General features: G+C 28.8%; 1 protein-coding gene across 1 annotated transcript; it reads left to right on the top strand.

Annotated features, from left to right (window-relative positions):
* Positions 1 to 4,879: 4,879 nt before the first annotated feature.
* Positions 4,880 to 10,462, top strand: LOC112697459 (BIIDXI-like protein At5g11420). The gene is made up of 3 exons (XM_025750646.2): positions 4,880 to 5,146; positions 7,064 to 7,564; positions 9,582 to 10,462. The coding sequence occupies exons 1-3, from the start codon at positions 4,924 to 4,926 to the stop codon at positions 10,106 to 10,108; spliced, it is 1,251 nt and encodes a 416-aa protein (XP_025606431.1). The 5' UTR covers positions 4,880 to 4,923; the 3' UTR covers positions 10,109 to 10,462.
* The last annotated feature ends 2,766 nt before the right edge of the window (positions 10,463 to 13,228 follow it).

Here is a 13,228-nt window from a genome sequence, read left to right on the forward strand (position 1 = left end):
CGCCCTTAACATCGACTTTCTGATGTCGAAGGACGGGAGAGGCGGTGATCGTTGGTTCCCGTCTGTATTACGACATTGGCATACTCTTTAGGAGACCCGTGCAGACCACGTCCTCCGGTTCGATGTTGTTGCCGACCCTAGACCTTCGCACGCCTTCCTAGACTGGTGGAGTCGGCATGGAAAGAGGTTCTTATCACCCGAGTTTGATCTGGGGGATCCGAGGGGCGTTCCTATTCCTCTCGAGGCATCACAGAGGGGTCCTGGGCGAGTTCCCGACATGGATCGAGTCGACGACGTCCCTAATAGGCGACGGGTTGAGAGGAGAGCTCGTGTTGGGACACGACGGAGCCAGCGTGAGTGGAGGTAGCTAGAGCAGGCTATCGACGAGGCTGATGAGGCAGGTAGGGGTGGTCGTCAAGGACGAGGGCGTGGAGGCAGACGGAGGGCACCCGTTGCGGGCTAGGACCATGGTGAGGCTGGTGGCCTTGGTGGACAGGGGCACGCCACCGGAGATCCCGCTGCCCATGCTGAGGCTGGACTTGGGGAGGTGTCGCTGGGAGATTACTTCGTTGGAGTTCCCCCTTATGACCACACACCTCAGGAGAGTAGGCCATGGGTGAGTCCAGGTAGCACGTTTTCAGACTTACTTGCCGGTGTTGGGTTTGATGGGGATCTTGGATCCCCTTCATTGATGACATCAGTGCCATGATGCATGATGATGAGGCTGTCCCTGGGCAGAGTCAGACGACGGGGACACAGGCAGCGTTAGATGTCGATCTGAATGAGCCGCCCTTCGTGTCTCCTCCTCAGTATTTCGCTTTGGGTGGTACCCCAGTGTCGGCACATACTGCTGGGTCACATTCAGTTGCCGGACCGTCCTCATCCCGACCGGTACATGTCCAGCCTAGGACGCCTGCACAGCCAGCCCCGCAGGACGAGGACGAGGACGACGAGATCGAGGATGAGGAGCCGCTTATCCGGAGAGGTCAGAGGACATGGGTTCCACGTCGTTGCTTCACGGGGTCACACCTTTTTTGATGATTTATGTGCCGAGTTGTATGTTACCCATGTTGGTCTATGTATTTTGTTACCAGTGTTACTTCGTATCCACCTTTACATGTATGTCTGTATTACTCTGAAAACATTTGTACTTAGTACTTTGATGTTAGTATTTTGATGTTATTTAATTGCCGCATCATGTCTTGATTAATGTAACTCGTACACTAATTTATTCCCATGCACGTAACATATTCAGCTCTGTTCTTTACTAATTCGAACCATCTTGGTTCAATTTGTATGTAAAGTAATTCGAACCAATTAGGTTCGAATTATTTGAGCTACGAAATGAAGAGTAATTCGAACCAATTAGGTTCGAATTATAGCTATGAAGTTCGAACCAATTAGGTTCGATTTACGTTCAAATAGAGTTCGAACCTATTAGGTTCGAATTATATAAAAATAGGCTTTGGCTGATTCGTGAGTTACTTTTCTATTTAGCTTATTCATGTAACAAGTTTCCTTCCATAGTTTATTTGTGTTTTTTGCCGAGAATTAATTAGTCGTACACATAAGCTAAGCTAACCTGTCCTTGAAAAAATGTAAAAAAAAAAAAACAACTAAATTTATCATTTTCAAAAGGTTAAAAGATGTTTAACCATTTAAAAAGGATTAAGAATCGGATTTAAAATATTTAATTTATTGTATGTTGTATAAAATTAATCTTTTTTAAAAATTTTAACTAATATAAAAAAAACATAAATATTTATATCTTTAATAAATTTTGTCATACAAGATCTTTCTTTTCAATTTACGTAATATTTTTTAGTATATAATTTTTTATTTATTTTATACTATTTTTTTAATAAAAATTAAGTTCTAAAATTATAAATCGTTAATTAGTTTTAATATTATTTTATATAAAATTATTTTTTTCAAAACTAAAAAAATACACGTATATAATTATATCTTTAAAATATATTTATACTATTGGAATAACAATTCTCAAAGAACCAACATTAATATTAATATTAATATAACCTTTATCTTTTCGATTGAAGTGAGGGAAAGAGCATGTAAAAACAAAAGTGAAGGCAGTGATTTGCAGCGTTTGCCAATTGCAGAAACGTGGGCGCGGCGGTGAAGAGAAGAATCAAGAGCATGTGCCGTCGATCAGAATTATTCAGGTGGTTAACATTTCCATAAATATACTTTTATTTTATAAGGTTTTGCTGTATATAAAAAATATTATTTATATATTAAAATTAATTACTAAAATTAATTATTATGTATTTATATATAAATATATATTTATTAATTTATTTTTAATATATATTTTATATTAATAATTAATTTTAATAACTGATTTTAATAAATATTTAATATGATTAATTCATATATAGCTCGTTGTACAATAATAGTTTATAAAAGAGAAACACGTTCAATATTTTAATTCGTTTAATATATTAAATACACAAAAATTCTTTATAAAAGACTGCATTGCGGCTGTTACCCTGGTTGGCCTTATATATAGCAAACGAAAAAACTCTTCTCGTAATTTTTTTTTGGTTTAAACTCTTCTCGTAATTAAAACCTCTAACCGACCCCAGATTAAATATAAATAAATATGAGTATATATTTAAATAAGTCTCTAAAAAATTTTGTATAAGATATTTTTATTTTTAAAAAAATTTTATTACATAAAGATTTTTAAATTTTATAAAAATAAAATATATAAATTTTTTATTATATTTTAAAAATTTATTTGTTAAAATAAAAATAATAAATTTAACTAAAATAGAGATTTATATATATTATTTTTATAAAATTTAAAGATTTTAATATAATAATTTTTTTTAAAAATAAAAATGTCTAATATAAAATTTTGTAGAGATTTATTTAAATATATATTTAATAAATATAATTTTCTTTTACAATCATTACCAGTTGGATGGATACACATTATTATATGAGTGTAATAGTAAATGATATGAATCTATTGTGTTATTATTAAAGGAATTTCAACAGAAGATATATAACTATTTCTTTTGGTGTACTCTAATAAATTTTATTCTTAAAGTACTTTTAATTTAAATGTTATTTGTCTGTTAGTTATTTCTCTTTACTATAACAATCATATGTGATTTTTATATCACTCTAATAATGTTAGTTTATTTATGCTTCCAACAATTAATTCATTGCTATCATATAGTGAATGCCTAAAAAATTGTTATTAATTAATTATAAGCATAACACGAAATCACTATTACAAGAAGATTTTGTTTATTTTTCATTTTTTCTTGAGGAATAAATAAATAATTAATTTTATTAGATAAAAAATAATATTTATAAATAATGTGAATAATGAACTTTAAGAATTTGTTTAGACGCTATTTTTAAAATAGATCTTTTTTCTAATGATCTTTTACAAAAATAAAAGTAGTTTTACATTTGGATATCTCATGTAAAAAGATATTTTTATTTATCAATTATGTTTGTATAAAATAAGATAAAAGTATTTTTTGTTCATTTATAATATAAAAAACATCTTTTTTCAAAAAAAATCTTTTAAAAAATATGTAAATAGTAGCTTCTAAAAAAATATATATTTTTCTTATTTTTCTAGTACTTTTATTGCTACTATTAGAAATTTGCCAAACACACTAAAAAACAAAAGAGATATTTTTTCATTAAAAAAAAGATCTTATTTTATTAATTTAATGACATCCAAACAAACACTAAAATTGATCCAATAAAGTAAAAAAATACTCCATCCCAAATTACCTTCTAAATCTTAATATTAGGATAACTATTCTCATAATTAGTAAATTGAACATCTAATTATTGTTAACTGTCGTATAAATAAATTGAATAAAAAATAACTATTCAATTAAAATAATCAATAAATATCTATTGAATTAAACATTCAATATATCTATTATTTAATATTCTTATTATTTCCTTATATTTTTCCTTAAACTATTAAGTGCCACCAAAGTATTTTCCATCAATATTATTCAATACAATAGAAACTGTTATTTTAATCATTTAATATAACCATGTAACTGATCATACGAAGGACACAAGGGTGAAATCCTCATTCAAACTTCAACTTATTAATAAAGTTGAAGGAAAAGTATATGTAGCCAACTAATAATCAACTAAGAATGGAACAATATAATTAATTATAATTAATTTTATTAATTTATAATTTAATTTGTTTTTTAAATTATTGTTGACCACGTTCAAAACATGAGGGAAGATACGCTAGTGATAGGAGAGAATCACGAAACAGATGCTTTGATCATTCATTAATTGGTTCCATATAATTAATTATGTTTTATTAATACGTAACACATGAAACATAAAAATTATATCCAAAACTATCCAATTTACAAGAAAAAGAAACATCCATGTGCCTATCAGTAGCAACATCCGGTTAAAATCACCAATGCTTCTAATTTAGCAGTTGGCTAATTCTTGACTTATATAGAATTGGTTCCCTAGCATTGTTGAAAGTTGAAATATTGAATATAAAAATGAGAGAAATAAATAAATAAAATTTTGATTTTTTAATTTACAGACATCTAAGTTTTTAAAAATTTAAAAATATATTTAAATTTTTAATTTTTTAAAATTTAGACACATCAATTTTTTTATTCATTTGAATCTATCATATTCAATAACAAAAATCAAAATTGACTTTTATTAAATTGACTTAACCAATATATAAATACATACATAAATTTTTTTTAAAAATAAAACAAATTAAATCTAAAAATTGATACATCCAAATTTTATAAAAATTATATTTAAATATATTTTTAAATTTTTAATAACTTAAATATTACTAGACCAAAAGACCTATTTATCATTTATTTTCTAAAAATTAAAGACACGTTACTATTCAATAATATTGATGAGATAATGGCTTATTTGTTATTTCCGTCGAAATCCAAGTCTTTTATGATAAGAAGGCATGCATATAAGGCCATGCCCCCCAACACTTCCCCTGTGCTACTTCATTTTTCTTTTCTCTTCCATTTTCAAAAAGCTTCATCACATCACAGCTCAGTTATGAAGCCAACTTTGATGCTTCTGTCGGTGCTCTTCTGCGCCACCTTTCATGTTTCATTCTCCTTCATAGACGGTAAGCTACAAATTTACTTCAATTTATAATTCCACTATGTATAAATATAGAAATATTACTTACATACTTAAATATTAGTTACTAAATAGTTATTATATATTCATATATAAAATACATAATAATTATTTTGAATAAATATTTTAATATATATTTTATATAAATAATTTTTTTTTGTATGTATATCTAATATAATTGCTATAAATATATATAGGCACCTGGCTTAAGTTTCTAATGATACTTGATTACTTATAAATATAATATTAATAGACTTCAACAACAGTTAAGAGTTCGTATATATTCTTTCCCTTATTCTTCACTAGCATGATGAGTGGTATATCTTTTTTATATAAAGAAAACAAGTAAATTATATATCGTTTTTCACAAAAATATTTATTTTTTTTATAAAATTACTCTCAAAAGATAGATGACATAGTAACTTCTTAAACTTTTTTTTTCTTGATAAAATGCAATGTTATATATATGTATACGTGTTAGGAGTATATTATAATTAATTACTTATATTCTAAAATTTATATCTTCTTTAATTGTTAAAAAAGATATATGATTGAGTTAATAATATACATACATATATGTATTAGTTACGCAACTATTTTAGAAAATATCATGGCGTAGTTTAGACTAGTTTTATATTTTGAACATTTAGTTCAAATTAAAGTTTTGAAGTATCAAAAGCGAATGAAAGTAAATATGCTATTATTGAGTATATATAGCTAAGCAAAGATAATTCTGGCTTCTAATGTTTTTAGGCAAAGTAATTAAATTCAACAGTGATGACCAATAATGGCGGTTTCTACATTTTGGTTCATCAATTCCAAAGATAGAGATAAAGGTGAATTTTTTTTGTAAAGAAAAACCGTAACATTTCCTAATAAGAATAAAAAATTAATTATATTTTATAGTAAAATTTCTCTTACTCGTAGACCATATAATAGGAATTTTTTTTTTCTGTCCTCATCTTGTGACATTGAATTTTGTGGGGTTAAGTAGCTCATCATCATATAGTGACCTAAAGTCTCTCAAGAGTCAAGACAACTTTCATTTTTATTTTTAATTTAATTTTATATTTGTTTTATTGATTATTTTGGGTATATGGGGTCCACACTCCAATAAGCCATGCACCAAGCATGCAGTATGTTCTGAAAAATTCACATGGCCATTTTAATTTTTAATTTGAATGCTATCTCACCAGTTACTAAGGTCTAAAGAATTTTAATAATTTCTTTCCAAAAAAAAAAAAAGAATTTTAATAATTTTTAACTGGGTAATCAGAGAGATGTTGCAGGCCACATGGCATCAGATTTTTTATTATTATTATTATTATTTAAAAGCAACTCTATCCCTAACTAGCAACTTGCAAGTGTTGGATTGGGGAGACCAGAAGAAATTGGATTTTGGTTTAAAAATTCGTTGGAGATTGCTAATGGTCCCCATAAAATCTAGTAGCAGTAATTTGCATTTACATTAAGTCGGTATAAGAGTTCAAATATTTTAATAAGTTTCTTATATTTATTTTTCGTTGTTTATATTATTTTAAAAGATAATTCAAAAAGTTAGTAAATACATTCAATTAATAATAGATTATATGATTAATTTTTTTACATATTATTTTACTGTTATTGAATTACTTAAATACCGAATGATTTGGTATTTAACAAATTTTTAGGAGTGTTTGTGATACAAATAATTTGTCAAAAAAATTTTTATTGGAGACGTATTGTCAATTTATAAAGAATATATTATAAACAAAAATATTTATTCTATTAGTAAAAGTAAAATTTGCTTTCAATAAGTTATAACTGAAATGATATAGTCTTTTTATACTCATTTAAAAGGTTGCGAATTCGAGTCTCATTTGACATATTGGTATCCATCATCTAACACATGAAAATGTTACAGGACTAGTAGCAAATGGAAACTTTGAGCTAGGTCCAAAGCCATGGGCCCTAAACGGCTCGGTGGTAACCGGCGGCAGCCACGCCATACCGGAGTGGGAGATCTCCGGGTTCGTGGAGTACATAAAGTCAGGTCAGAAACAGGGTGACATGTTACTTGTTGTCCCAGAGGGAGCATTTGCAGTGAGACTAGGAAACGAGGCTTCAATTAAGCAAAGAATTAATGTGATTAAGGGAATGTATTACTCCATAACATTGATGGTTGCACGCACGTGTGCACAAGAAGAGAGGCTCAACATTTCAATTGCTCCAGATTTTGGTGTGATTCCAATTCAAACGTTGTACACAAGCAGTGGTTGGGATCCAATTGCTTATAGCTTCAAAGCAGAGTCTAATGTTGCTGAATTGGTTATTCATAACCCTGGTGTTGAAGAGGATCCTGCTTGTGGCCCACTTATTGATTCTGTTGCTCTTAGAACACTTTACCCTCCTAGACCTACTAATAGTAAGTTCTTTATCTCTCTCTCATTTTATTTCAATTGCTTAAAATTTTCAAAATTTTTGGCTATATAAAAAGTAAATAAATAATATGTCTATATTAAAATTAGCTATCAAAATCAGTCACTATATATTTTTGGATAAATATATATATTTAACTCATTTTAAATATATATTTTATATTTTAACATATATTTCATACAATAACTAATTTCGAGAACTAATTTCAAATGTACATTTAGTACGATTGTAAAAAAAAAAATTGGTTATCAAGTCGGTTATTATGTATTTATTTATGTATATAAGTTGTTGATTTTGCGACTGATTTTTTTTTGTATGTATATGTAGCATAATTATTTTTTTATATTAGTTACTACTAAGTTATTTATATTAATTTGGGTAAATTATGCTTATTTCTTGTGAAATTAGGTGGCGTTACAATTTTACAAGAGACATACTTAATACTTTTTAGTATTTAAAATTTATTGGATAATTTCCTTTTTTTAGTGTATACAGTTGAACTTAAGATTTATTAATAGATAATTAGCATATTATATGTTTATTTGAGTTTGAGGTCTTGTGTTTGATATTTTATCTTCTTGATCTCAAAATCCTTTTTAAGAGTAATTCCTTATTTTACTGTATTTAAAACAATATATATATATATATATTAAAGTGTAAGTGGTGTGTAAACAATTAAACAGTCGTTTGCATTTTTTTGCTCTGGTTCCTTTTGCTAGAAATTAAGAAATGTGAAATTTTAGGCAAAATTAAATGCTACTTTTTGAAGTTTGATTGTTCCTTTAACTAGGCTTTCACACATTGCCATATATTTATGAATGCATATAAAATTGGGTGTCTCATTTGACACAATATTCCTTATACTATCAATATTTATTCACATATGTAGTTATTCATTGTGATTCTTCAAATGAAGCACATAAGAACAAAAATCTATAGTACAATAGAAGAAAGTCGGAATTATTAATATCTATAAGTTATAACAGTAATTAGTTAAATATATTTAATTTGTCACATTTATGCATTAATGTCAGACAATAAAAAAAAAAACACCACATGGTCGTGGTCCTGGCTTCAATATTTAAGTAGTGAGGTAGGTAGGGTGTTACAATCAGATTAATAATAATAGTAATGCATTTTATTTGATTATTTTTTCTTCTTCTTGGAAATAGCATATGCGTATGATTAAATTTATCTTCTCAGATGAACTATTGTTTTCTTCATTACTTCATTGCATGTGTTTAGATCAGTTTACTTTTCAGTACTTACCAGACATAGTGAAAGAAAACAGTTCCGATTGAACAGAAAATTGTTCCCCTTAGAAATGGAAAAAGGAAGAACAAGAAAAAAGTTGATGCTTGCCAATAATAAATGAAATAAGAGAAATTTGAATTCCCCATTGCATAGGACCACCCATGCATGCAATGAATGTTTACAATTCCGAATTTATTTCTTCAGTTAGCTATAATAATTAAGGTGAATTTTATAGTGTTTATAACACGGTGTTTAATTTTTGTTTAACTTATTTTTTTTATAATAAATTTTAAATATTTGATAATTATTTATTTTTGTACTTTTGAAATTAAATATTAATTTTTAACTCTTTAGTAAGTTAAAAAAATACTTTTAAGCATTATAGGAATTTTCTAATTAATTCAAGCATACAAAAAATATTTTTGTAGTTCTCCCCACAATTCAGAAATTCAGTTTGTAGCCTTTTCATTATATAAGTATTATTAAATTGATCCATCTTTAGGGGTGGGTGGGTTGGGTTGGAAAGGGAAAAAAAGAACTTTTTAGAACAACTTTCTTTTAAAAGTGAATAATGAATTATATGTTATTATAGATTTCATCATGATACTATTTTATTTGGTGATTCAATCATAGATAATTCTATCAAAGATAATATATATAATTGCTGATAATGTAAAATATTTTATTGTCAATTTTATTTCTTATATTCATCAATGTTCTAACTTTTTAACCTATTTAAAATGTCACAGAGAATATATTGAAGAATGGTGGATTTGAAGAAGGACCATACGTATTCCCAAACACATCATGGGGAGTGCTAATCCCACCCAACATTGAAGATAGCCACTCGCCTTTACCGGCTTGGATGGTCGAGTCCCTCAAGGCTGTGAGGTACATCGACTCGGCCCACTTCTCCGTCCCCCAGGGGACGAGAGCCGTGGAGCTAGTAGCCGGTAAAGAGAGCGCGATCGCGCAAGTGGCGCGAACCGTCCCGGGCAAAACATATGTGCTCTCATTTGCAGTTGGAGATGCAAGCAATTCATGTGAAGGTTCTATGATTGTTGAAGCATATGCTGGGAAAGACACCTTAAAAGTGCCTTATGAGTCCAAAGGAAAAGGTGGGTTTAAAAGGGCAGCCCTAAAATTTGTTGCTGTTAGCCCAAGAACAAGGGTCATGTTCCTTAGCACTTTCTACACTATGAGGAGTGATGATTTCTCTTCTCTTTGTGGGCCTGTTGTTGATGATGTTAAGTTGCTTAGTCTTCGTAGGCCATGAAAAAATATACTAATATAGTGTGTGATGGGTTTGGTCCATTATATTATAAGGTTAATTAATGAATCAAAATATAATATATGGTTTTCTTGAGTCTTGGATATTTATATTTATATATTGTTAGGAGAATATATCATTATATAAGTGTTTCTTTTTTTTTTTTCAAAGAAGAATATCAGAGATGCAAGAGTTTTTAAGTTTGTTTTGCAATTTTATATGAGATGAGTGTGTATATCAAAGTGTGTATGTTAGGTATATATATTAAAGGCTATACCACATAGTTGAGTATTATTCCTATAAAATCTTCTATGTAATTCAATTTTCCAAAATAAATAGTGAAACATAGATTATTGATAATTTTACTCTCTCGCTTTCAGTTGAAGTACTATGTTTTAATTTAGTTTTAATTTCTTAGAGCTAATAATTAGTATTAGCATTAAAGTTAGGGTCATGCTACTGTGAGAAAGTAAAACTTTTTCCTCACCTGAAGAAATGTCGTGGATGCTCCAAGAGGATACGAGTGTAGTTTTGGTTCCCATTGACCCCGGCAAGTTGTGTGACAATTGCAGAAGGGACAGAAATTGTCGAGGCTAATTAGAGGCAGTTGATTAGCACATAATCTTCTAATCAGTTAGTTGGGCTTTATTGTTCTGAAGTGAAGTTTTGGTATACCATGGTTGGAATGAGTTGGGTTGTGGTTATGGGCTAAAATTTTTGCTGCTCCATTTCAAAATAATAACAACAATAAAAAGGGCTTCAGGCTCTGCCCCTTTATCTTACCGAAATAGTAATAATAATGATGATGATCATGACAGGAAAAAATAAATTGCTACTACGTAAATTTTTTTTATTTAAAATTTTTAATTTTAAGATTAATACCATTATGTTTGTGTAATTTTTTTAATTTGAAATTATTAATTTAAAAATAACACTAGTCACTTATTCTTTAAAGCAAACAATTGATTAAAGCAAACAATTGATTATATATAAAGCAAACAATTGATTAAATAAAAAATTTAAAATTTACAATAATTTCATTGATTTAAGATTACTTCAAAAAACAATTATATTTTAAGGAAGACCACTCAAAAAAAAAGTGTATTCACTGTATTTTTCAAAATTTTTTGAATTTTTTATTTTTTATAAAATTATATTCAAAACCATTGAACCCTTAAAAATATTGGGGGAAGAATTTTTTCTTAAATACCATATTTTTAAACTTATTCCTCCGTGTGAGTTAAATATTTTCACAAACTAAGTAAATTTAATTTTAAATTTTAAATTAAAAATTTATATTTTATTTTATTTATATAATTATACCCTAAACCTTAACATAAACCCTCAATATTAAACAATAAATTCTAATCTGTAATGATAAATTTTAAATTCTAAATCTTAAATTGTGATAATATCATACATTCTTTTTTAATTCAAATTTTTCGTTCGTTTTTCACTTTTTATCTCCTGGTCATTGTTACGATGGATAACCGGAGATTAATGGGCTGGACTGATAAGGTTGGTCCAAACGTCTGGAAGAGAGGATCTCCGACTAGGTTCGCGTCTGGGAGCTATCGTCCGACTTGTGTGTGTGAACGAATGGAGGGTGGTACCTGCAAGGATACTCCGATGCCTAAGTTAGTAAAGAGTTTTGGCAGGTTTAGAGAGTATTGGAACTTAGAGATACATGAGGAGTGTCAGTGTATTTATAGTGGTGAACCAATAACCACTGTTGGAGTAGTTCCACATTTTTATATGGATAACCGTCCCTTTATCTTAGGGAAGTTGAGATATGACCCCTGTAAGTGAGTTGAGAGATTTTAGGGACAGTTACTTATTTGAATAAGGATTATCTGCCAGCTAATCTTCGATCCCGACTTCCTTAGGACAAGTCTGTGTTGGGTCCGACTTCTTGTGAGGAGGTCGGTGTCGAGTGAAGGCCTAATATTTGGATTGGGTCTTTTATTTAGACTTGGGCCTTAGTGTTGGATCAGGATAGGAACAGTAATGTGTTTCCTCTCTTCTTCACTATTACGAAAAATTTTAATAATAAAAATAAAAATATTAAAAAGAAATTTAGAAATTACAATTTATATATTTTTTATTTTTTCACTTAAACAAAAACATTTTTAACATAATAAATAATTTTATATTGCTGTACTTAAACATAATTGATAGATAAAAAAATAATTTTACATGAGATAACTAAATATAAAATTGTCTTATTTTTTAATAAAATATTTTAAAAAAAGATTTAACTAACTTGTGCTTTAAAGACACATTTTAAAAATATAATAATAAATTTTTTTAATACTTTTGATGTATTTGTTGCATTGAAAACATAAAAAAAATTAATTTTTATAAAATATTTTCTTTTATAGTATGCTTAATAGGGCACAAGTTAGTAAAATTTTGAGTGAATACCCCACCCGATCCCTGACAATCATCTCGAAAGGACAACGAGGCCCCCAAGAAAAAAAAAATACCCAACCCGATCCCTGGTATTTTTTTGGGACTGATTAGCCCCTGTGCCCAAAAAAACAACATTGATTTTTTTTGCATAAGGGTCTCGTTGTCCTTGCGAGATAATTGTCAGGAAACGGTTTGAGTTTTTTTTGTCAAGGGCCTCGTTGTCTTTTTTGGCACAGGGGTCTCGTTGTCCTTGCGAGATAATTGTCAGGGGCCGATTTGAGTTTTTTTTTTTGTCAAGGGCCTCGTTGTCTTTCAAGGTAATTGTCCGGAGCTATTTTGGATTTTTCTCTAAAATTTTTTAAAAGATATCATTTGAGAAAAAATATTTTATAAAAATTCATCCAAACAAGTCTTTTTTTTACTTTGACAAAACATTTTTAACCAAACATTTAATGTCCTATTCTAACATTACTGAATTAAAAATAAAATGACCTTTTTTCCATACACAATTTAACAAAAACACTTGTTTTTTAAATTAAGAAATTAATACACTCACTAATTTTAATTACCACAACTTTTATAAGAGCACATGTAATTTTTTTTCATTTCCTTCTCATTCTTATTACTGTCGCTTTCCCATTTTCTCTTTTTATGCATTGTCTATATCATATTTTATCTGATGCATGACAACAAAAAGGAAAAAAAATAAAAACA

This window comes from Arachis hypogaea, chromosome 16, assembly GCF_003086295.3.
Source record: "Arachis hypogaea cultivar Tifrunner chromosome 16, arahy.Tifrunner.gnm2.J5K5, whole genome shotgun sequence".
Classification (NCBI taxonomy): domain Eukaryota; kingdom Viridiplantae; phylum Streptophyta; class Magnoliopsida; order Fabales; family Fabaceae; genus Arachis; species Arachis hypogaea.

What these genes read in the sequence shown, in the direction of transcription:
- LOC112697459 (XM_025750646.2), top strand. Translation starts at nt 4,924, where the DNA reads ATGGCTTATTTGTTATTTCCGTCGAAATCCAAGTCTTTTATGATAAGA. An exon ending in TTCATTCTCCTTCATAGACG is followed by an intron (nt 5,147 to 7,063) that starts GTAAGCTACAAA and finishes AAAATGTTACAG; the next exon opens with GACTAGTAGCAAATGGAAAC. An exon ending in CCCTCCTAGACCTACTAATA is followed by an intron (nt 7,565 to 9,581) that starts GTAAGTTCTTTA and finishes AAAATGTCACAG; the next exon opens with AGAATATATTGAAGAATGGT.